Genomic DNA, 23,290 nt, shown 5'->3' on the forward strand with positions numbered 1-23,290 from the left:
GCATTTAAATTAAACCATCTACATTTCATAAGCTTGTTTTCCCGAAGCTTCGTTCATTTAGAAATATCATTGTAGTTTTTCCACTTTTGTTCCTCCCGACCCATTTGGTTAAATTCTTTACACGGTACATTAAACTCAGCCGTCTCTCTCTCTCTCTCACTCACACATACACACGCACACACACCCCTCCTCTCTGGCCTCCCCTCATTGTATAAATCTCCCTCGTTGTCCTACGACCGACGAATTTTATCTGTAACAGTGGGTGTAGCCGCTTTCTGCGATTGATAATTTGGAGTCGATAGTTTGGAATTTAATGGGGACTGATTCAGGCAAACTTGCTCGCTATTTCGGTTGGGTGGCTATCACAGCTACTATTTTCTTCATGGGGTTCATAATTGGTAAGTGTTTGTATGTAGTTTTATTTATTAATTTACTGTCAATGAATTGTGTTTTGATGAAGTCCAACCAGTTTTGCAACCGTCTCATGTCCACACAAACTCCATTCAGCTGAGGTAAAATTCTGTCAAATTCTGCCGTGTTTTAAACGGACACCAACCGTGTATCAAACTGAAAATGGAAAATGTGATTTTGAACGATGGTTAGAAGCTTTCGGTGGTTTGATGGTGAATTTCTCGAGCCATGATCTTAGAAAGCCACAGCAGAAGACAAACTCTCGAGTGCATTCCTCTACGAAGTAAACATGTCAGCATGATGTAAAAGGGTATTGTAGATTCATCCGGTGGTATCTTACACACAGAGAGAGAGAGAGAGAGAGAGAGAGAGAGAGAAAACAAGCTCCACAGTGAGCGTGAGAGACTCTGGATTCTCAGGGTTCAACTTTTATCCAACTGATTTTAATGTGTGTGTCCCCACATGTCAGTCAAAGGATGTAGGTGTTGTCTTTTCCACTCAGCCAGCCCAGTCACTTCACCCAGTCCTTGGAAAACCTGACACGCGTCTGATAGATGCCACTAAAGCTTTACCTGATTCACACTATAGGTGGCGCAATAACGGGGAAAATACTAATACTAATGTCCACATCTCCTCCATCATTTGAGTAAGAAGTTGAAAATTTGTGTGTTGTGTCTTTGTGGAAGGTCCTAACAGTGCTTGCAGTGAATCTGTGGTATTTTAAAAAATGTCGCACACACATCTTTTGCTACTTTAATGTATCATAATTTAAATTATAAAGGTTATTGGGAATATTCTTCTTTGACTAGAAATAAGTGGTCTGCACCAAAGGGACAGAAGCCTGAGAGAAAAATCTCCCTTACAGTTATTGTCTAAAGGTGCATGTGATATGATGAACAAAGCCAGTAGAAAATAAAGGATAAGTCCTTTTCCAGTAGTGTAATCTGTGAATGCAGTTTGATACAAGAATATTAGCAGGAACAATGTGTGTGTGGGTGCGTGTGTGTGTGTATGTGTATGTGTGCGTGTGTGTGTGTATGTGTATGTGTGTGTGGGTGCGTGTGTGTGTGTATGTGTGTGCGTGTGTGTGTGGGTGCGTGTGTGCGTGTGTGTGTGTGTATGTGTGTGCGTGTGTGTGTGTGTGTGTGTATGTGTGTGTATGTGTATGTGTATGTGTGTGCGTGTGTGTGTGTATGTGTATGTGTGTGTGGGTGCATGTGAGTGTGTGTGTGGGTGCGTGTGTGTGTGTATGTGTGTGCGTGTGTGTGTGGGTGCGTGTGTGTGTAGGGGTGTTTATGTATAATATACACCAGACAGGGGTCAGGACAGCAATCTGTCTCTTAACATTGGGAAGGCTGAAGACATGATTGTTGACTTCAGAAGGTCCAGCACTCACCACTCCCCACTCAGCATCAATGGTGCCATGGTGGAGCGAGTGAAGAGCACCAAGTTCCTTGGTGTTCACATTGTAGAGGACCTCTCCTGGACCAGCCACATCAGCTCCCTGGGCCAGAGAGCCCAGCAGCACCTACACTTTCTCCAACGGCTGAGGAAGGTGCACCTTCCCATTCCCATCCTCACATCCTTCTACAGAGGCACCATGTACCCCTTTTCCACTGCCACGGTGCCGGTGCCTAATCGAGCACCGGGGCTGCGCTTTTCCACTGAAAAAATACTGGTGCCGGTGCCGAAAAGCTGGCACCAACACGGCTCCACAGAATTGCTGGTCCTAAAAGTTGGAACCGCTGACGTCAGAGACTATGCAAATAAAAACCACGCGAGAACCAAGCAGTAACAAAAAAAGTCCGACCGAGATAGCGGTAGGCTAAAGGCTATATGTAGCGTGAAAATATGTATGTGATTAAAAGATGTATGGGCAATAATTTGTGTCTACATCAACATGGGCTGTTGTTTACATGTTACATGAACGTAGTCGGACCCAGAATGGTAGAAAAAACACTCTCTCTCTTGGCTCTGGCTGGTGCAAATAGACCACTGCAGACCATCATTTGAACACTCTTTTAAACTTTTGAGCTAGGTGACAGGCTTACTACTTTCATGAATTTCGCCCCAGAGTGAAAAGTTTTTGGGCAAAATGCGTGAGGTGTTTCGCTGTGTGGAAGCCTAGCATAAAGGTAAAAAGCAAGCGAATGCGTTCTGTCCGACATTATTTTTTCCCCACGGAATTTACCCAAACTTTCGCTGTGTAGCGTTCGGTTCCCAAACCTGTGGAAATGCAGGCCGGTTCTCAAAAGGCACCAAGGCAGCACTGGCTCCGCACCGGCACCAGCACGGGCACCAGCACCGTCCTAGTGGAAAAGCACTAATTGAGAGCCTCCTGACCACAGAGTTCTCCATCATCGGCACTTCTCTCCCTTGCCTACAGGATAAATTCATCTCCCAAGCCATCCACACGGCCGAACACCACGCTGCCCCCATCTTCCCTTTTCTGCATTCTTCACACCCTGCTTTGACCCCCCCACCACCACCAATTCTCCCAACTTGCACAGCCACTTTATTAGACAATGAAAATACAATGCACAGCCACTTTATTAGACAATGAAAATACAATGCACAGCCACTTTATTAGACAATGAAAATACAATGCACAGCCACTTTATTAGACAATGAAAATACAATGCACAGCCACTTTATTAGACAATGAAAATACAATGCACAGCCACTTTATTAGACAATGAAAATACAATGCACAGCCACTTTATTAGACAATGAAAATACAATGCACAGCCACTTTATTAGACAATGAAAATACAATGCACAGCCACTTTATTAGACAATGAAAATACAATGCACAGCCACTTTATTAGACAATGAAAATACAATGCACAGCCACTTTATTAGACAATGAAAATACAATGCACAGCCACTTTATTAGACAATGAAAATACAATGCACAGCCACTTTATTAGACAATGAAAATACAATGCACAGCCACTTTATTAGACAATGAAAATACAATGCACAGCCACTTTATTAGACAATGAAAATACAATGCACAGCCACTTTATTAGACAATGAAAATACAATGCACAGCCACTTTGTAAAAGGTACGAGGAGATCCTTCCATAGCTGCCAATGCTCAGCACACGCACACTATGGCTGGTTGATCCAAGTACATATCCATGTTGCACTCTCTGTTTATTGTTTACATACTGGTTATGGTTCTACAACATGCAATTTATTTATATTGGACTCTCTGTTTGCACAGTTCCTGTTTGGCCGAGATGACAATAAAGCTCTACCTGACTTGGTTATCTTCTGGTGTCCAGTCAGTAGGCAGGTGACTCTCTACCTGTCTCTTGCACAGTCTATACTTTTTGTCGTTGATGAGCGTCAGTGTTCTTGCTTCATGGCTCTTGGTGTTCGGTGCCTGGTCCTGTGCTGCAGTGATTAGAGCCTCTGCTGATGCCTTGAGAACAGCCTCCCTGATCCAACTGTATATTCCACGGTGGTTTGTTCCCCTACCTGTTTTGGGAACTGTCCGTGCAGGGTCTTGTTTCTCCCTAGTCCTAATGTCCTCCATCTGATCTGTCCCCCAGGCCTGGGCTCCTTTGCCTGCTCTTTCATACACTCCTCCCAGCCTGTATGACCTGCCTGCTCTTTCATACACTCCTCCCAGCCTGTATGACCGTGTTTCGATCTTTCTTGTGCGACCATATGTACTCAGCCAGACTGAGTTCCTCTGCCCTGATGACTGTTTTGATGTTTCTGAGGCCTCCTCCTCCTTGGCTCTGGGAGACATGGAGGCAGTGGATGTCTGCCTTGGGATGGAGGGCTCTGTACATGGGCAGTGGATGTCTGCCTTGGGATGGAGGGCTCTGTACATGGGCAGTGGATGTCTGCCTTGGGATGGAGGGCTCTGTACATGGGCAGTGGATGTCTGCCTTGGGATGGAGGGCTCTGTACATGGTCATCAGTTCCCTTTTCATTTGGTCTAGTCCCTGCACCTCTTCCTCTGCCCACCAGATGATTCCTCCACTGCAGCTTATTACTGGGACCATGTGGCTGTTAATCACTTGGGTCTTGTTCCATCCACTGAGCATGGACTTAAGGATTTGCTTCAGTCTCTGTTTCCTGGCTCTTGAGACTGTCTTCTGACAGGTTCTCCTGGCATTGTCATATTCCAAGATACTTAGACCTGTTCTTCACATCTGCATCTTTGATTTATTCTCCTTATGATTTCATTCCCTCAATACTTGTTAGCTTGTCATGCTTGGAGTCAATTTTATCTGTTGATGATCATCATCTTTTGTACAGTTTGATGTCATGTATTTAAATTTGGTGTTGTACCTTCTTCTGAGATAGCGGCACCTACGGACGCAGCGGCTTCTACGATGTTTAAACGTGTATCTTTGTCTATGTCTTCATACGCTTCTTTCTTAAGATATCAGCACAGCCATCAGTTCCTGCTAGACATTGGTAGGACAAAGGAAAACAACCAGAGACCCACACAAACAGTGAAGCTTCAGACTGGATTTGGACTTAGACCTGGATTTCTTGGATTACTCCAAGGCCTTGGATGACTCTGCCTGCCTACCACATCATTGGCCTCGACTGCTGCTTCCTATCAGGGGAGCAGGCGCCACAGGCAGTTTGAGAGGAAGCAGAGGCAGGGGAAGCACGGAGGTATCCAGGCTAGGCTAGGCTAGTGGCTAGCCCAAACAGACCGGCTATCCCAACCATCCTACTCACCAATGTTCACTCCTTAGACAACAACATGGACCATATATGTCTTCTGAGGTCTACCCAGCGCGGTATGAGGGAATGCTGTGTTTTCGTCTTTACAGGAACATGGCTTAATGACAACATCCCTCATTCCGCCATTCAGCTAGACCAGCTAACGTGCCACCGAGTGGACAGAGCCTTGGTGAAGGGAGGTAAGACTTGCAGCGACAGAGTGTGTGTTTACATCAGTGATGCTGCGGTGGTCTCTAAACACTGTCCACCACTGGTGCCAGCCTCTCTATCTGCTGACGGAATTTACCGCCAGTCTGTTGGCAGCCGTATACATACCTCCTAGCCCCAATAACCACAACAGAAATGACGCACTCAGTGAACTGCGTGATCAGTGAGCAACAGACAGCCCACCCAGACAGACTTCAACCATGCTGACCTAAAGTCACTTTTACCAAAACTACACCATCTCGCTGATTTTCCAAGAAGGGGAAATAACTCACTGGACCTTTTCAACACAAACCACAAAGGAGCATAGAAGGCTGCCTCCCTCCCCCACCTCAGCTTCTCTCTGACCACATCACAGACCAAGGGTGAAAGTCACCAAACAAAAGGGCTGCCACTGACGACTATTTTTCTATTGATTAATCTGTTGACTAATTTACTGATTAGTCAGTTAATCTAAACGATTAATTTTCCTCTGAAAAAATCAAATTGACCATTTCATGTAAGTTTATTTTATTTTGACAACAACAATCCTTATGTCATTATATAGTGCAACACAAAACAAAATGTAAACAAAGGTTTTCATATTAAAGTGCAAAACTGTAGGTTTAAACTGGCAACTCTGATAAACATGATAAAGATAAATAAAAAAGAGGGTTTATTATTTAAGTCAATACTGGAACTCCAAAAGCAATTCAAGTTTCTAATTCTAACCCTTATCAAAAAAAAAAAAAGTTAGGTCTGCATATTAAACAAAGTGCAACATGTTTAGAGTATAAGAGGCAGTGGCGTCTAGCTCAAAGTCCAACTCAAATAGTGGAATCAAATGTCTGTTAGACATGTGTTGTAATGTAAGAATGTTAACATGTCCACATGATCTGGACTTAGGCTAGCTCCAGATCTATGGAAACTATGATCCCAGCTGTGGATAAGAGATGCTCGGAAGGTGTTGATGTGGCAGGTACACACAAATAAGACTTTGCCAGAACAGCCAAACAGGGAAACCCTGCCTCATTTTCTCTCCACCGGTGCAGAGGATCTGAACTTTTAGGCAGAGGCTGTTCCCCAAAATGCTGAACCAACTCAATAGCTTCTTTGCTCATTTTGAAGCACTAAACAACACGCCTGCACAGAGGACACCACCCCCTCTCAACAACCAGTTTTTGTGCCTTTCCTTAGCCAGCATGAAGAAATAACTTTCCATGATTAACACCCGCAAGGCTGCTGGTCCGAACAACATACCTGGTCTAGTGTTGAAAGACTGTGTAGAAGAGCTCAAGGGTGTGCTCACAGACATCTTCAACACCTCCATGAGTCAGGCTGCCGTCCCCATCATACCTGTGCCGAACAAGTCACCCCCATCCTGCTTCAGTGACACCGCCCTGTCGCACTGACCTCCATCAATATGAAGTGCTTTGAGAGACTAATCAAGCACCACATAAAACCCATCCTTCTTTCCTCCCCGGACCCCTTTCAGTTTGCATATCGTCCCAACCGGTCCACTGATGACGCAATCTCCTCTGCCTCCCACTTACCCTTCACCCACCTGGACACGAAAGGCTCCTATGTGAGAATGCTGTTCATTTCAGTTCAGCACTCAACACCATCATCCCTCAGCAGCTGATAAGGAAACTGGGCCTGCTAGGCCTGACCACCTCACTCTGTAACCTCGATACCAGACTCTCTCACTCAGAGACCACAGACAGTAAGGATCGGCAATAACACATCGAGCACCACCTCACTGAGCACGGGGCCCCCCAAGGATGTGTGCTCAGTCCCCTGCCCTTCACCCTGCTGACCCATTACTGTGCACCAAATTACAGTTCCAACCACTTCATCAGATTTGCTAATGACACAGCTGTGGTGGGTCCCATCAGCAACAATCACAAAACAAACCACAGCAATGAGGTGAACCAACTGGCCATGTGGTGCAAAGGTAACAATCTTTCCCTAAATGTTGGGAAAACAAAGGAGATTGTTATTGACTTCCGGAGAGCCCACACCCAACACTCCCCATTTACTATCAAAGGTACTGCTGTGGAGTGGGTGAGCAGCACCACATTTCTGGGTGTGTACATAACTGAGGACCTTTCCTGGACTAATCACACTGCATCACTGGCCAAGACATCCCACCAGCGTCTTTACTTCCTCCAGAGGCTAAAGACACACACACACACACACACACACCCCTACACTCAGCACCAGTCTTAAGAACTATTTACATACACACACACACACACACCTACACTCAGCACCAGCCATAAAAACTTCTTTATAGAAACATATACCTACACACACACACACACACACACACACACACACACACACACACACCCCTACACTCAGCACCATTCTTAAGAACTTTTTACATACACACACACACCCCTACACTCAGCACCATTATGTACAGAATACTACTCTAAAACTGCTGATACCTATTCATCCTGATGATGACATATTATTTGCACCTCTTTTAAAAGGTTTTGCACTGTATTTGTTATCATTACAGAGTTTGTTCTTGATCTGTGCCTTGTTATTGTCCCCCTGGCCCCCCATTTAACATATAAATGTTTAAATTCTTAGTGCTTTTTTAGTATTTTTTATTATAGTATTTTTTAAACCCTTGTTGTTCTGTTTAGTACATGTGTATGCCTACACCAGGGTCTGAGAGAAATGGCATTTCGATCCTCTGTATGTTCTGTACATATGGCAGAACTGACAATAAAGTTGACTTTGACTTTGACCTTGACTTTGACCTTGGCCTCCAACTTCAGCTTGTGTCCTTTATTTAGCTTGTATTCATTATTTTTATTCTTATTCTTCTTATTGTTGTTGTTATTATATGCATCTGAATTCACATTTGTATGCGTGTACATATGTTGTGTGTGTTTATGTTTTATTCTTTTAATTCTATTTTTTTTTTTTTTTTTGTATGTTTGCTTAGGTTGGTTTTCCAGCCCCACCAAAGTTGAGCATGACAAAGCACTCCAGATTCATCTGAGTGAGTTCTTTAATGAAATGCGTGCAGACAACATCAAACAGCATCTCAGGTAGCCATGGGAACACAAACACAATACATTTACATGCTACATTTGCTGCTATATTTACATTTACACAATACCTTTACATTTACATGCTACATTTATATTTAATGGGACTGATGGGATCTGAAGGCTTAATCAGATGGATTTGTTTTCATATTCAACTTTAGACACTTTCAGTTTGCAGTACGGGTTTAGAGATTGAATAAGATATGCCAGGAGTAAAGATGGTTGTCAGGCCCTGTCTCCTTGTCATGTTGGACCTGATTGGCTAATCACCTTGTTGACTGATTAGTGTTTGTACCTGTCCTCAATTTATTCCCTCATTGTGTGTGTGTGTGGGTGTGTGTGTGTGTATACCACAGTGTTTTCCTGCATTCGTGACGTTTTCCGCTAGCTGCCTGTGCTGAGCCATGGCATCGTTCCCTCGCTGCCCTGTTTGCGTTTTTAGCCCTGTTCTCTCTGTTAGCCCTTCTCAGCCTGTTAGCCAGTGTATTGTCCTTACCTTGTAACTCGACTTTGATATTGACTAGCCCCCAGTAGCCACTGTTTTGTCTACCAGATTCTAACCCTGCTACACTGATTCTCTCAACTGTCTCTTCTGTACTGTGAATATTGCATTCTATGTGCTGGTCAGAGGAGGGTGGGCTCCCCCTGCTGAATCTTGGTTCCTCCTAAGGTCTCTCACGGTTTAAGGATTTCTCCCTTGTCGCTCTTGCCTTGGGCTTGCTTACTGGGGATTTCAGCACTTATCTCTGAAATGCTGTTTTGAGACAATTTTCACAGCCAAGGTCTTCTGTGACAGTAATGAGTCTGTCTGTACATGTGGAACAGCAAAGTAGAATATAAAAAGGAAATGTGTAGACATGAGATCAATATTCTTTGTTCAATTTTCTGGTCTTCTGTCTGATCCAGTGGATTTTCTTTGTAAAACCCTGATTATAGAGTAGTCCTGAAACAAAAATGGGACAACTGACCCCAGATAAGAGTGCTGCATGGTTAAAATATGTGTATGGGTCTGTACACTCAGGATTTGATTTGCTTGTGTATGACTGGCAGGATCATTTAGAACTTGAGTCAAATAAAACAGTAATTTGCTGAGGACCAAAGATGTATCCACAAAGATGTACCACTTGTTCATCTCATAGACTGACCCTGTACCATTCAGACATTTGCGTCCTTGACCTCAGAGTAAAAGTTTGACCTTTTTTTTTTCATCGTTATGATGCTTTGGTCTGCAGTGACTGTTTCAGACCAGTCTCAGACCAACTCTGAGAAAAGACACATCATGGGCTTCTGTTCAGGTTCAGTGGTGCCCAGTCAGCTGATGCATTATTTTTGGTTCCCACTGAGATAAAAGGTTCAGAATAATCGTGTGGGCATCATCTCCGTTAATGTGAGTGCAGGGTGTGTTCCATCTGTATTGCCATGGTAATACTACTTTTGCGCAGACCATATGGCGTTTATGTCATTTAGAAGACTTGAGTAACCTGTAATGAAAACCTCATTTTACATAGTGAAGAATCTGATTGCATCTACTGCAATATATGAAAACATTTTAGTTTATCAGGGAGCTAGATAGGCTACGATTTGAGTGCTGGCGGTGCACGACTTGTAATAAAATCTTGTTTTGTCCCATATTTCCACGTTGATTAAATTTAAACCAAAGATGCCTATTAAACATCTTTATTTTAATAATAGGTTTAGCTTACATACCCAAGCAGCAGCCCCAGTACGCACAAGAATATCATGTAAACAATCAAAGGAACCGATCACAACCAATAAAATCACACCATATTACATTTAAAGTACACAAATTCATTATATTATCCAATCACAATCCCCTACCAGAAGACCTACAGTTAAGTGAAGTGATTGAGGGGTCAGCGAGTGAGAGCGAGCATGGTTAAGTAGCCTGGAATAAAGAAACCTGAAGAAGAAGGTCAAAGAAACACGCTGTACATTTATTGAGGATCCTCAAAAAGAATTTGAATTTTTGAAAAAGGAGTCAGAGCCTGGTGGAGTGAGGTGTGAGATTTATGGGGCTTGCATTTCCATTTCCCGCGGCGGTCAAACTGACATCACACAGCATGTGTGTGTGCAAAAAAACATCTGGATGCTGCAAAAAGTAAGTGTTGCACACCAAGCGCAAGTGAAGGACTTTTTGCATACCGTTCTGTTGTGTCTTCGATCGGCTGATTTCACTGCAAAATTGATGAAGAAAATATATGATCCGAAATTTTCTTCTGCCAGTGCCAACTCTGAGGCCATGATATGCAACGTACTTGCTCCTTTATCAGAGGAAGAACTTCAGTGTGATTTGGAGAAGTGCTTATTTGTCACACTGATTATAGATGCATCCAGTCATAAAGACACAAAATTGTTCAATGCACTTGTGCATTATTTTAATCCACAAGACAGTGTAAAGGTCAAGCTAACTGAATTTGCGTCTGTGGCGGGAAAGACATCTGAGTATCATCAAAAAGCATCACCTTGAACAAAAACGAATTGCACTGTGTGCCAACAGCACTGACACAAACTTTGGAGGTGTTAAGAGGGCTGGCAAGGGCAATACCTGGAGAGAGCTGCAGGTGAAACTAGGAGGGGAGATTTTGGGTGTTGGCAGCAATGCACACTTCATACATAACACCTTACAAACAGCAGTGGACTGTCTGCCGATGGATTTGAAGAGTTTTGTCGTGAAGGTATATGATTACTGTCATATTTACTCAGTGCGAGTAGAGAAGCTTAAAGGCTTTTGTGATGTTGTGCATCTGGACCAGCAGAAATGACTACAGCACAGTAACACACGTTTCCCGTCTCTCGGTCCGGCATTTGAAAGAACACTTCACCTTTTCAGTGGTCTGCGTGCAAACTTTCTTTCTCAAGAAAAATGCCCAAAGTTTCTAAGAGATATTTTCAGCAACCCCTGCACTAAACTTTGGATTGTCAGCTGCCACTGAGACTTAATTCATGATGTAAACAGTATGGTGAATACAGGTAAAGTGAGACACTTAAATTTCATCATTTTTATCATTATGTGTATGGACTTCCATCACTAAAAATCAACTCTAAGTTTAAGTTTCTAAGTTTACATAGCTCTGACATTTGAGACATTTGGATCATTATTTACATCTTGCATCATTTTAAATGATCAGAGTGTCCCACTTTGCCCATATTCACCCTATTTAGACATTATAATGGTGATAAATGTCTTAATGGCCATCCTATAGGGTCTTGGGTTCACCAACCACAGGAAAAGACATCTGTGGAAAACTCTTACATTGCAGTGACATGATCCATAATTACACTGTTAAAATATGTCACATTTAAACACACAATAACTACACAGTACAAAAACAGGTAGCTTTATGAGTCCTTTATCTAATGCATACACCATATTGTGCTTGGCAAGAAAGTTTGACAACACTACTTTTAGTCTGATGATGGCACCTATGGTGTGTTCTAACCCTTGAAAAGGTAAGAATGTACTAAACTACTACAGACAGAATCCATTTCTGACCTAATACATATAATATATAATATATATATATATATATATATATATATATATATAATGTCATATAATATCAGAGAACTCTCCACTTATTCACCAGGAGGTTCACCCGTTTGCCCCACCTGGCTGGCACTCAGCAGAACCTTATATTGGCCGAGCAGATTGCAAAGGAGTGGCTGGAGTTTGGGCTGGATTCAGTGGAGATTGTGCCATACGATGTTCTGTTGTCTTACCCAAACAGTTCCAACCCAAACTACATCTCCATTGTGGACCAGCAGGGGAATGAGGTAGACAAATGAATGAATACGCATAGGCGTGGACTGTGATGTCACAGAGAATGGGGGTGGAGTAGAATGTCAAATGGATAATTTGTATCTTTGCTTTTGTTGAGGCTGAGTGTTAAGCTCAGATATAGTGATCTATAATTTGCATCACACAGCTTCAGTTAATAAACATCAAACATAAACACCCCTCTCTTTCCTTCTGTCTGTCCGTCTTTTTCTTGGTCTCTACCTTTCTTTCTATTTCTCTCTATTTCTTTCACCATCTCTCTCTCTCTCTCTCTCTCCCCCTCTCTCTCTAAGGTGTTCAATACCTCTCTGGCTGAACCGGTCCCAGAGGGGTATGAGAATGTATCTGACATTGTTCCGCCCTACAGTGCTTTCTCTGCTAAAGGACAACCAGAGGTCAGAATGCGCACACACTTGCACACACACACACACACACACACACACACACACACACACACACACTCTCACACACACAAACACATCCATGCCGGTGAGAGCCATCCCATTTAGGATGATAGCTCTCACCATTTTGAAAATAACAAGCTTATCTTCTTTCTGTAAAGAACAGTTCTGATTAGTGTGTGTGTGTGTGTGTGTGTGTGTGTGGGTAGGGTGACCTGGTGTATGTGAATTATGCTCGGACCGAAGACTTCTTTCACTTGGAGAGAGAGATGGGGATTAGTTGCAGTGGAAAAATTGTCATCGCCAGATATGGCAAGATCTTCAGAGGAAACAAGGTTGGTCTTTTGAGCTCTAGAGACCAGGGGCCTGTACTACGAAGCGAGGTAACTTGCTCACCCAGGTAACTGCTGGTTCGGTTAACTCAGAGTAAGTAGTAAACCTGTTTTGCTCAGAGAATGAAGCCATAGGGCTCTTCTAACAGTAGGTTTACTACTTACTCTGAATTAACTTAACCAGAAGTTACCTTTACCTCGCTTCATAGTACAGTCCTCAGAATGTACTCACCGCAACTCTGATGCATCAAAACACACGCATATAAATAGTTCAGATACTTATCAGTAGACCTGTTCACAGACGTTAGATTGGTTGATATACGTGCTAGTCAGTGTATTGCCAATCAAAGCACTTACCAAATATATTTCGAATTCACAGTGTTGTATTGATTAGTATTGAATGAAGTAATTTAGTGTTGTGTTACATTGACTACAATATTAAATGTATTGTGGTAATAATGTACATTGTATATGGTAGTAATGTATGTTGTACTGTAAGGATATGGTGGTGGTGGAGTATGGAAAAGCACTGACATACACATGGGGTCTGTGTGGTGGAGGATACTTAAGGAGAGAACTGATGAGCTGAGGAGCTGGAAAACTCTTCGTCTCGAACTTACGATTTGGATAGTAATCCATATTCCACCATTTTACTCCATATTCTTTTCGATAATCCCTCCTGGACATACAGTTTTTGTTTCCTGAAGTCTTTTGTTTTCATTACTTTGTTCATCCATTAAATTGCCTTCATCACCATTGAACTGAAAGATCCAGCTGTGGCTGGGACACACGGAATTCACGGTGCCTTAGAACAGCCTTCTGGAGGCGCCACCTGCGTTCCCCCAGTCTGGCTGTGCAGTCTCCGAGGATCCCTTTAGTTACATACAGCCTCTCCATGACTTACGACCTATGCAACTTATAACCATCCGTACATACGACCAGAAAAAAAATACTGTATAATTTTTTTAAAAAATAAAGAAAAAATAAATGTAAATATAAAAATTACACTGGTCATACGTCTGCCAGTGTAGCGCACTGATACAGATGTGATGAGGTCACTGATGTGAAGGCGGAGTGACACAGTGTGTGATTAGTCCGGTTTAGCCCAGTCCCACGAGCCTTATTGGTTGTCATGTTAACCCTGTGCCCTGGATGTTCTCTGTTCTCCTTCTCTTGCGTTTCTAGTTTTCGCCGTAGTAAAAATGGTTACTGCTACACAACCTCTCATGTTTGTGACTCACTGATGTCCTCCCCTTAAACTGGCGTGGAGTGCATGTAATCTGGTATACGGGTATCTTCAATAAATGTGGGGGAATGCAGGTATGCAGGGAGAATGCAGTCCTGCAGGCGGTGTCTCCAGAAGGCTGTTCCAGTGCACCGCGGTGTCCGTGCGTAGCACCTGGCGAGCCCTGTTTCTTTGAAGGTTAATTTATGGTTACGGCAATCTGACAGGAGCACAAAAGGCGAAAGACTCCAGTATTGCCCAGTGGGGAAATGATGATGAGGAATAGGGAGAGACAACCGCTGTTAACCAATATGGTGCCACATCAGTTCGTGGCAAACTCTTTAAAGAGTTCTCAAGCTCCCCCCTCTGACGAGAGCTCAGAGACACAACACCCAAGTAGGCAGCACCTTCCAGTATCTCATGTGTCAGTGCCTTTCCCTACTCTACCACCACCATCCTAACAGTGATGTTCTAGTGGAGTTACCCACACACAAAAGGGTAGTGAAGGAAGGAGGGAAAAGGAAAGAAGCAGAGCAGGCCCAGCCACGTTCAGGTATGAGAGACCGGAGTTACTGAAGTTGGCAGTCGGAAACAATGTGCAAGACTTCGTGACGGTGCCAGGGGAGTCTTTTGGTGCTGCAGGTTTTCCGAAGTGGCGAGACTGGGCTAACTCTTCACGGAGACGAGCAGGACAGAGCAGACGGACTTTATTATGGTTGATGCAACCAAAGTTTAGCTGGAGCTAAGCTGTAGAATTGTAGCTGAACTCTAGCGTAGCTTAACTGTAGGATAGCAGGGTGTCTAGATTTTTATGTGCCGCTTTCCTTTTGGGGGTGTCTTTGCCTAGAGGGGGAGTGAGGGAATGTTCATTGGACTCCAGACATGGTCCAATTGCCAGTCACAAGGTGAACTCATCACTGAGGTGTTCAGGTATTCATTGCTGAGTCATCAACTCTGGCATCTGTTAGGTGCAACATCTGAGTTTCTGTATTGTCTCTGAAAGCAAGGGGGGCTTAGGCCATGATCAAAGCGACAGGGACAGAGACAGAGAGGAGGAATGAGAGTAGGAAGATGGGTCAAGGAAGAGTGAGAAGAGGGGGGTAGGGGGAGAGTGTATGCAGTTTCTAATATACAAGTAAACTTTTATTTGCTCATGTATTGCACTGTGAAAAGTCTCTCCTCCAATTGCTGCCCGATAATTGTATTGACGGTATTGTATTGAATGCAGTATTTTATTGTATTCTATTGTATTGAATGCAGTATTTTATTGTACTGTGCTGAATATAGTATTGTATTGTGTTGTGTTGAATACAATATTGTATTGTATTGTTGGCTTGTTCTTTGCTTGCGAGGATCAGGGAGGATGGTCTGTCTATCTTTTGCAGACTCTTCGGTGGCTGTGGAGCCCAATCCGTGCAGCACAGACCTTTCTGCACTTGGGGCAGGGGAAGCCCCGGGCTGGTGATGTCTGAAGGGTGGCACGCTTCTTTTGTCTTCTCCTCTTGTCCTTAGCAGCTGCTTGTCTGCCAGCTTCAAACGTCAGGCTGGCTGCGTTGACGCAGCGGTGCCAGCCTTTTCTGTCGCTTGCTTCTTGGTGCCATGAGTGGCGATGGATGCCAGCTAGTGAAAGCTGCTTCTTTCGCTGGTATTTGAAGCACTTTCTGGGGGCCCCTCGATTGCACTTTCCTTCACGATGTTTCGCCAGAGAAGACAGTCTTTGGCATTTGCGAACTCTCCATCCTTGCAACATGCCCCGCCCATCGCAGCTGGTGTTTCAGTATCATAGACTCGATGCTCGGCAGATGTGCTTTCTCTAGCACCTCCCCCTTGGAGGTGTACTCCTGCCACTTGATGTTGAGGATGGTGCATAGGCAACATTGGTGGCACTCTAGCAGACATACCTGCTTCCTGTACAAGACCCATGTCTCTGCTCCGTATAGGAGGGTTGGGATTACAACCACTCTGTATACCTTTAGCTTCGTGGAGAGGCACAGAGAGTGGTCCTGCCACAGTCTCTTAGCAATGCACTCGAAGGAGCTGTTAGCTTTGGATCGGCAGTTGTCTAGGTCCTTGCTGGCTGTGGCATTGTTGGACATGACACTGCCCAGGTATGTAATGTGCTCCACTGCGTTGAGCTTGGTGCCATCGATGGAGATGTGCAGCAGACTGTAGGGTTCACCAGGTGAAGGCTGGTACATCACCTAGGTCTTCTTCAGGCTGATTGTGAGGTCAAAGCCCTTTGCCGCCTTTGCAAAGCAGTTGACTATGCGTTGTAGTGCTTCCTCTATGAGCGATCAAGGTGCAGTCATCCACAAACAGGAGCTCCAGGACGATCAAGGTGCTGTTATCCACAAACAGGAGCTCCAGGACCAGCTGCTCCAGGGTCTTTGTCTTGGCGAGCAGACACCGCAGGTTGAAGATGCTGCCATCAGTTCGGAAGTGGATATAGATGCCATCCGCCATGTTGTCCTTGGCTTCTCGGAGCATCATACTGAAGAAGATGGAGAACAACGTTGGGGCAAGTACACAACCCTGCTTGGAGATGGGGAAGCTGTCTGACAAGGAACCAGCTAGCTTGACCTGCTCTAACTGACCCTCATGGAGCTGGCAGAGGATGGTGAGGAGCTTGGGCGGGCAGCCGAGGCATGCTAGGATTTTCCATGGACCCTCACGGCTCACCATGTCGAAGGCTTTGATCAGGTCTAAAAAGGCAGTGTAGAGACCCATGTTCTGCTCTCTGCACTTCTGTAACTTCCTCAGCATGAAGATCAAGTCTGTGGTGCCCCGTTTTGCACGGAAGCCGCACTGAGGTTCTGATGTGTTCTCCGTGGCTAGTGCGGGGTGAGCCTGTTCAGGAGAACAAGGGCTTGAATCTTGCCAGCGATGGAGAGTAGTGGGATACCCCTGTAATTGGAACAGTCTGATTTCTCACCCTTATTCAGGGGAATGACGGTCACGTATCTGAGGTCCTGTGGGATGTATAAGTTGGCGTTATGCATCAAATAAATTAGTTAGTAAATAAATATATAAAATGAAAGTAGTCACGTGTATCATTATTTGTGTTACCAGTGCACAAAGTCATATGTCATGCCTCTAGCATTCCAATCGAGCCCTCATGTTTTATATGTTTTGGTCATAGACAAAAAGAAGAGGTTTCAGTAGCAGACTAGCAGCGTCAACTACAAGAGTAATGAGTGTGGCTGAAGCTGAGATTGAAATCGAGGATGTGGCATCCTTCTTTAATGTAAACTTGATAATTGCCAATGACGGCCTGTGATGCCCAGTTAGCAAATTGAGGCTACCAAGATCCACTATACATTCTGATGGTTAGCTAATTCAGACAGTGATTTGGCTTGGGCAAACGTGACACCTGGTAAATCCGTTAGCAACAGTGTTTATGATGACAGTAATTCCATACCACTTAATGGCAAAAACACAAAAAAGAATATCCCTTTCCACACAAATGAATGTACAAATCTGGCTATCTTAGTGAGCTACCTAGCTAACTTGCCTAGCGAGTTACACAACATTTCTGGTCTGAAGCTTAGCAGAGTAACATTAGCAATTTCTCGACATGCACTCAGCATTTGTGCAGTGTGCACTGACAGCACTTGGTTCTTAGAGTTGCCCACCATTACATCCAGATATCATGATCTGATGCTTCATAATGATAAAACAAACAAGGCTTTGTTATTTCTTCTTTTCCTGTTACACTTGTGTCTCCCCGGCAGCAGCCAACAACTTTTTTTCCCAGCGAACTCTGACCCGTCAAATAAAACTCTTTAATTGGCCAGCCTGGATGTGACACGCACCCTGTTGTGTCTTACTTTTTTTTTTAAATTATCATCTTGTCTGGCTTAATTCTCTTAATCAGTACGCTACAATTTTCGACAAGGAGAGATAGTGGAACACAGATATACTTGCAAAATAACTATGTAATATCCTGGTAGATTTTGACACAGTCCCACGACAGTATCGAGACATTTTACTTATCGTGACATCGCGAAATTAGATATATTGTTACATCCCTAGTATTGTGTTGTATTGAATACTGTGTTTCATTGTATTGTATTGTATTGTATTGTATTGTATTGAATACAGTATTGTGTTGAATACAGTATCGACTGCTACATTTTGTTTAGGTGAAGAATGCAGTGTTGGCCGGAGCAAAGGGAATAATTCTCTTCTCTGATCCAGCTGATTACTGTGCAGAGGGGGTCCATGTGTACCCCCATGGTTGGAGCCTACCTGGGGGGGGTGTCCAGAGAGGGAATGTCCTTAACCTCAATGGAGCAGGAGACCCCCTCACACCAGGGTATCCTGCTAAAGGTGTGTGTGTGTGTGTGTGTGTGTTCTATACTTGACTTAGGCTGTTTTGTATTTGTTAAGTAGTGTTTATGAGAGTATGTACACGTGTGTGTGTGTGTGTGTGTGTGTGTGTGTGTGTGTGTCACAGAATACACCTACAGATACAGTTTGGATGAAGGAGTGGGACTTCCCAGAATTCCTGTGCATCCAATTGGCTATCACGATGCCCTTCATCTTCTCAAGTGAGTTTTAATAGTCAATAGTCAATAGTCAATAGTCCTGCCCACTGGTCCCAACCCACTGATTCATTTCCTCATTCATTTGTTGCATATCACACACCACAGACAGCTACACACCACACACCACACACCACAGACAGCTACACACCACAGACAGGTACACACCACAGACAGGCACCCCACACCACAGACAGCTACACACCACAGACAGCTACACACCACTCACCACAGACAGCTACACACCACAGACAGCTACATGCCACTCACCACAGTCAGCTACACACCTCAGACAGGTACACCCCACAGACAGGTACACACCACAGACAGGTACACACCACACACCACAGGCAGCCACACACCACTCACCACAGACAGCTACACACCACAGACAGCTACACACCACTCACCACAGACAGCTACACGCCACACACCACAGACAGGTACACACCACACACCACAGACAGCTACACGCCACCCACCACAGTCAGCTACACACCACAGACAGCTACACACCACAGACAGGTACACACCACACACCACAGAAAACTCTGACAGGGGTATGTCTGGTTAAAGCTCTGATTCATAATTATGCCAGTGTGTGGCTTTGAACATAGGCAAACTCACTGGGCTGTACTGGGCTGGGCTCCTTTGGTCAGTGACCCACACCTGTTTATTTTCCTACCTACACCATCAAAGTAATAAAATCATTCCAAGAAGATCAGTAAAAAAATGAATGTGAAAGCAAATTATTTGGTGCTGGCCAGACAATATGTAAAACTGCATTTCTGATTGTTTACACACTGGGTGTATTTATAATTATTTTTCATTCTTCAGTTTCACTTACCGTAAATTCTCAAATAGCTTTACCTCAGCTTTACCGTAAATTCTCAAATAGCTTTACCTCAGCTGAAAGAAAAACAAGGCCTTCATTTGAGACAGGCTATTATTACGGACAGGATATTATTTACGCTCTTTCCTTTTTAGTAGTATATTTTGTAATATTGTAGTAATGCTAAATTAGAAATTAATCCTATAGGGATTTACAGATATACCTACTACTGGATTATAGCCTGTAGCTTACTGTATTACTGTATCAACTACAGGCAGTTTGTGTCTGATTATAATGATATGGTGCTGATAATAACAGCAGGCAAGTAAAAAACAACATATGCTTATATCCACGAGATATCTGACGTAAAAAAGTTATACAAAACAATCAAGCTTCGATATCACATAGAAATGTATTGGCCCACAAGTTCTCAGATAATAACATAGCCTACTGCATCACGGTAACAAATGTTTTAATTATTGGGAAAAATAAAGAGCATGTCAGATATACCGTTAGGAAACTTGTAGGCAAAGGTACATATGACAGGGTTAAAGGTCAAATTTGTTCCTCTATTTCCAGCTCACTGTCCCTACCAGTACCTATGCCATCTAAAATCAGACAGTTTTTCCCCTCCATGACTTTTTCCAAGTACCGTTAAGACGTGTTGTTATATGAAATAACTCATAGGAATAATGAAATAACACATAGGCAATAGGAAGGAGAGTTTTTGCAGTGATGTCCCTGACTACTAATAATGGGCCATTGACACACACAGTCTTACAGCGACCACAATCCACGTGAGTTAGAACACTATCGGCATGGTATTTCCGTTAAAAGTGAAACTAATAGCAGCAGAGCGGTGAGCATAATTACTGTATGTTGTTGCACTGATGTGAATAATGCTGTGGAAATAAGAACACTATCCGTATCTCTGTTAAAGAGTGAAACTAATAGTAATAGAGTGGTGAGCATAATTACTGTATGCTGTTGCACTGATGTAAATAATGCTGTGGAAATATGATGAATTTATCACCTGAGCCTTTCTGTAAGTTATGGGGGGGGGGTTTCCCGTTTTTTACCCGGCCTATATTTGGAACCGGCCTTTATTTACCCAAACAGATGGCTATAATTTGAGACTCTGTTTTTATTTGAGAATTTAGGGTAAGTAATGTTAACACAGTACTGTAGACTTCACTGTATGTCGTATCATTTTCTGTAGGAATATGGGGGGACAAATTCCTCCGAATACCTGGAAGGGGGCGCTGCATGTGTCATATCGCATAGGGCCTGGATTCACTGAGAGTTTTGCTTCCCAGTAAGACCTCCACTCTTCCCCTTCAACGGAAAGAGAGAGAAAGAGAGACAGGGACAGAGAGAGACTAACCCTGACCCTAACCCTGACCTTAACCCCAGTCTTCTGTACAGGGTAAAACATACCCAAAATCACACCAAACTGTATCACTCAATTTTAAGGAGCCCAAGTCTAAAAGAAAAAAAGAGAGGAGAAGTGAAAGAAAAGAAAAAAAAGAAAAGAAGAAAAGAATGAAAATCATCTCCACCCCCCCCCCCCCCCATGTGCTCTCATCTCCATCCCCATCTCTTCCATATCTACATTATATTGTTTACCTCCATGTATATATAGCTTTTACTATTATTTATTATTTTAGATTGTTTCTCTGTTACTTGACCTGTATGTAGCTTTATTTTCTTCTTTAGTTAATTTTATACCGATATTTAGCTTCACGTTTACACAGTTGTCTGTGTTGTTTTAGTTCGTTTCACTGCAGTTGCACAGTCAAGCATGTGACAAATAAATCTCTTTAATCTTCCTCTGCCCATCTCATCTCTGTTCCTATCTCTTCCTCTCCCCCTGTCATGTTCTGAGGAAAGTTCGGATGAACATCCACAGCAGTAACCAGGTGACCAGGATTTATAATGTCATTGGAAAAATCCGTGGAGCTGTGGAGCCAGGTAATAGACAGTCTCTCTATTAATGCTTTAAAACATAAAAAAGATACTGTCAGCAATAATTGTATATGTTTATGACTTTATCCTGCAGTTGCACTTTAAATTTGAATGAAAAACTTACAGCCTGGGGTTTTTGTAAGACTGTTTCCAGTAAGAGTGAGATAAACAGATGAGACTGTTTCCAGTAAAGCAACTGATCGCCCTACTCATGCCATTTGCATATATCTAGAGACATTTCAAATGGTACCTGATGTTGATAATCACTGAGAGATATTCAAGAGGCCGTTGAAAGGGTGTGGTCTCTTCAACTCCAGTGAGCTTCAGACCTCTGAGTCATTGGCCTCCTGATGACACACTGACTCAGGAGTCAGTGTATTCCGTGTTAGGATCTTCACTCTGATATCACCTTACAGTATGCATGTCCTTGTAAATTAGCAAGATAACAAAAGAGCCAACTGGAATGTAAATTCATACTGTAAAATCTGGCATTAGTGAACACTGGCTTTGCCTGCAAGTGTTTATCTTCATTAAGTTACAAATCATCCACCCTCATGTCCAGTCCCAGTCAGGGAACTGAAACCAGGCCAGGGACAGCCTTTAGTTTGTAACACAGGCCAGAGACAGCCTTTAGTTTGTAACACAGTTCAGGGACAGCCTTTAGTTTGTAACACAGTTCAGGGACAGCCTTTAGTTTGTAACACAGTTCAGGGACAGCCTTTAGTTTGTAACACAGTTCGGGGACAGTCTTTACTTTCAACACAGTTCAGGGACAGCCTTTAGTTTGTAACACAGTTCAGGGACAGTCTTTAGTTTGTAACACAGTTTGGGGACAGTCTTTACTTTCAACACAGTTCAGGGACAGCCTTTAGTTTGTAACACAGTTCAGGGACAGCCTTTAGTTTGTAACACAGGCCAAAGACAGCCTTTAGTTTGTAACACAGTTCAGGGACAGCCTTTAGTTTGTAACACAGTTCAGGGACAGCCTTTAGTTTGTAACACAGTTCAGGGACAGCCTTTAGTTTGTAACACAGTTCAGGGACAGCCTTTAGTTTGTAACACAGTTCAGGGACAGCCTTTAGTTTGTAACACAGTTCAGGGACAGCCTTTAGTTTGTAACACAGTTTGGGGACAGCCTTTAGTTTGTAACACAGTTCAGGGACAGCCTTTAGTTTGTAACACAGTTCAGGGACAGCCTTTAGTTTGTAACACAGTTCAGGGACAGCCTTTAGTTTGTAACACAGTTCAGGGACAGCCTTTAGTTTGTAACACAGTTCAGGGACAGCCTTTAGTTTGTAACACAGTTTGGGGACAGCCTTTAGTTTGTAACACAGTTCAGGGACAGCCTTTAGTTTGTAACACAGTTCAGGGACAGCCTTTAGTTTGTAACACAGTTCAGGGACAGTCTTTAGTTTGTAACACAGTTCAGGGACAGCCTTTAGTTTGTAACACAGTTCAGGGACAGTCTTTACTTTCAACACAGTTCAGGGACAGCCTTTAGTTTGTAACACAGTTCAGGGACAGTCTTTACTTTCAACACAGTTCAGGGACAGTCTTTACTTTGTAACACAGGCCAGAGACAGTCTTTAGTTTGTAACACAGTTCAGGGACAGTCTTTACTTTCAACACAGTTCAGGGACAGCCTTTAGTTTGTAACACAGTTCAGGGACAGCCTTTAGTTTGTAACACAGTTCAGGGACAGTCTTTACTTTCAACACAGTTCAGGGACAGTCTTTAGTTTGTAACACAGTTCAGGGACAGTCTTTACATTGTAACACAGTTCAGGGACAGTCTTCACATTGTAACACAGT

The 23,290-nt window shown here is 43.4% G+C and overlaps 1 protein-coding gene across 1 annotated transcript in view; it reads left to right on the forward strand.

Moving 5' to 3' along the window:
• The first annotated feature begins 375 nt into the window (after positions 1-375).
• naalad2 (N-acetylated alpha-linked acidic dipeptidase 2) overlaps positions 376-23,290 on the forward strand; it is a 33,869-nt gene continuing 10,954 nt past the window's right edge. The window contains exons 1-9 of the mRNA XM_030777699.1: positions 376-398; positions 8,276-8,381; positions 11,990-12,176; positions 12,474-12,575; positions 12,791-12,916; positions 18,281-18,467; positions 18,595-18,688; positions 20,734-20,829; positions 21,400-21,485. Coding sequence (XP_030633559.1) covers positions 383-398; positions 8,276-8,381; positions 11,990-12,176; positions 12,474-12,575; positions 12,791-12,916; positions 18,281-18,467; positions 18,595-18,688; positions 20,734-20,829; positions 21,400-21,485 — 1,000 coding nt within the window. The 5' untranslated portion in view covers positions 376-382. The remainder of the gene's footprint in view (positions 399-8,275; positions 8,382-11,989; positions 12,177-12,473; positions 12,576-12,790; positions 12,917-18,280; positions 18,468-18,594; positions 18,689-20,733; positions 20,830-21,399; positions 21,486-23,290) is intronic.

This window comes from Chanos chanos, chromosome 6 (assembly GCF_902362185.1).
Source record: "Chanos chanos chromosome 6, fChaCha1.1, whole genome shotgun sequence".
Taxonomy (NCBI): domain Eukaryota; kingdom Metazoa; phylum Chordata; class Actinopteri; order Gonorynchiformes; family Chanidae; genus Chanos; species Chanos chanos.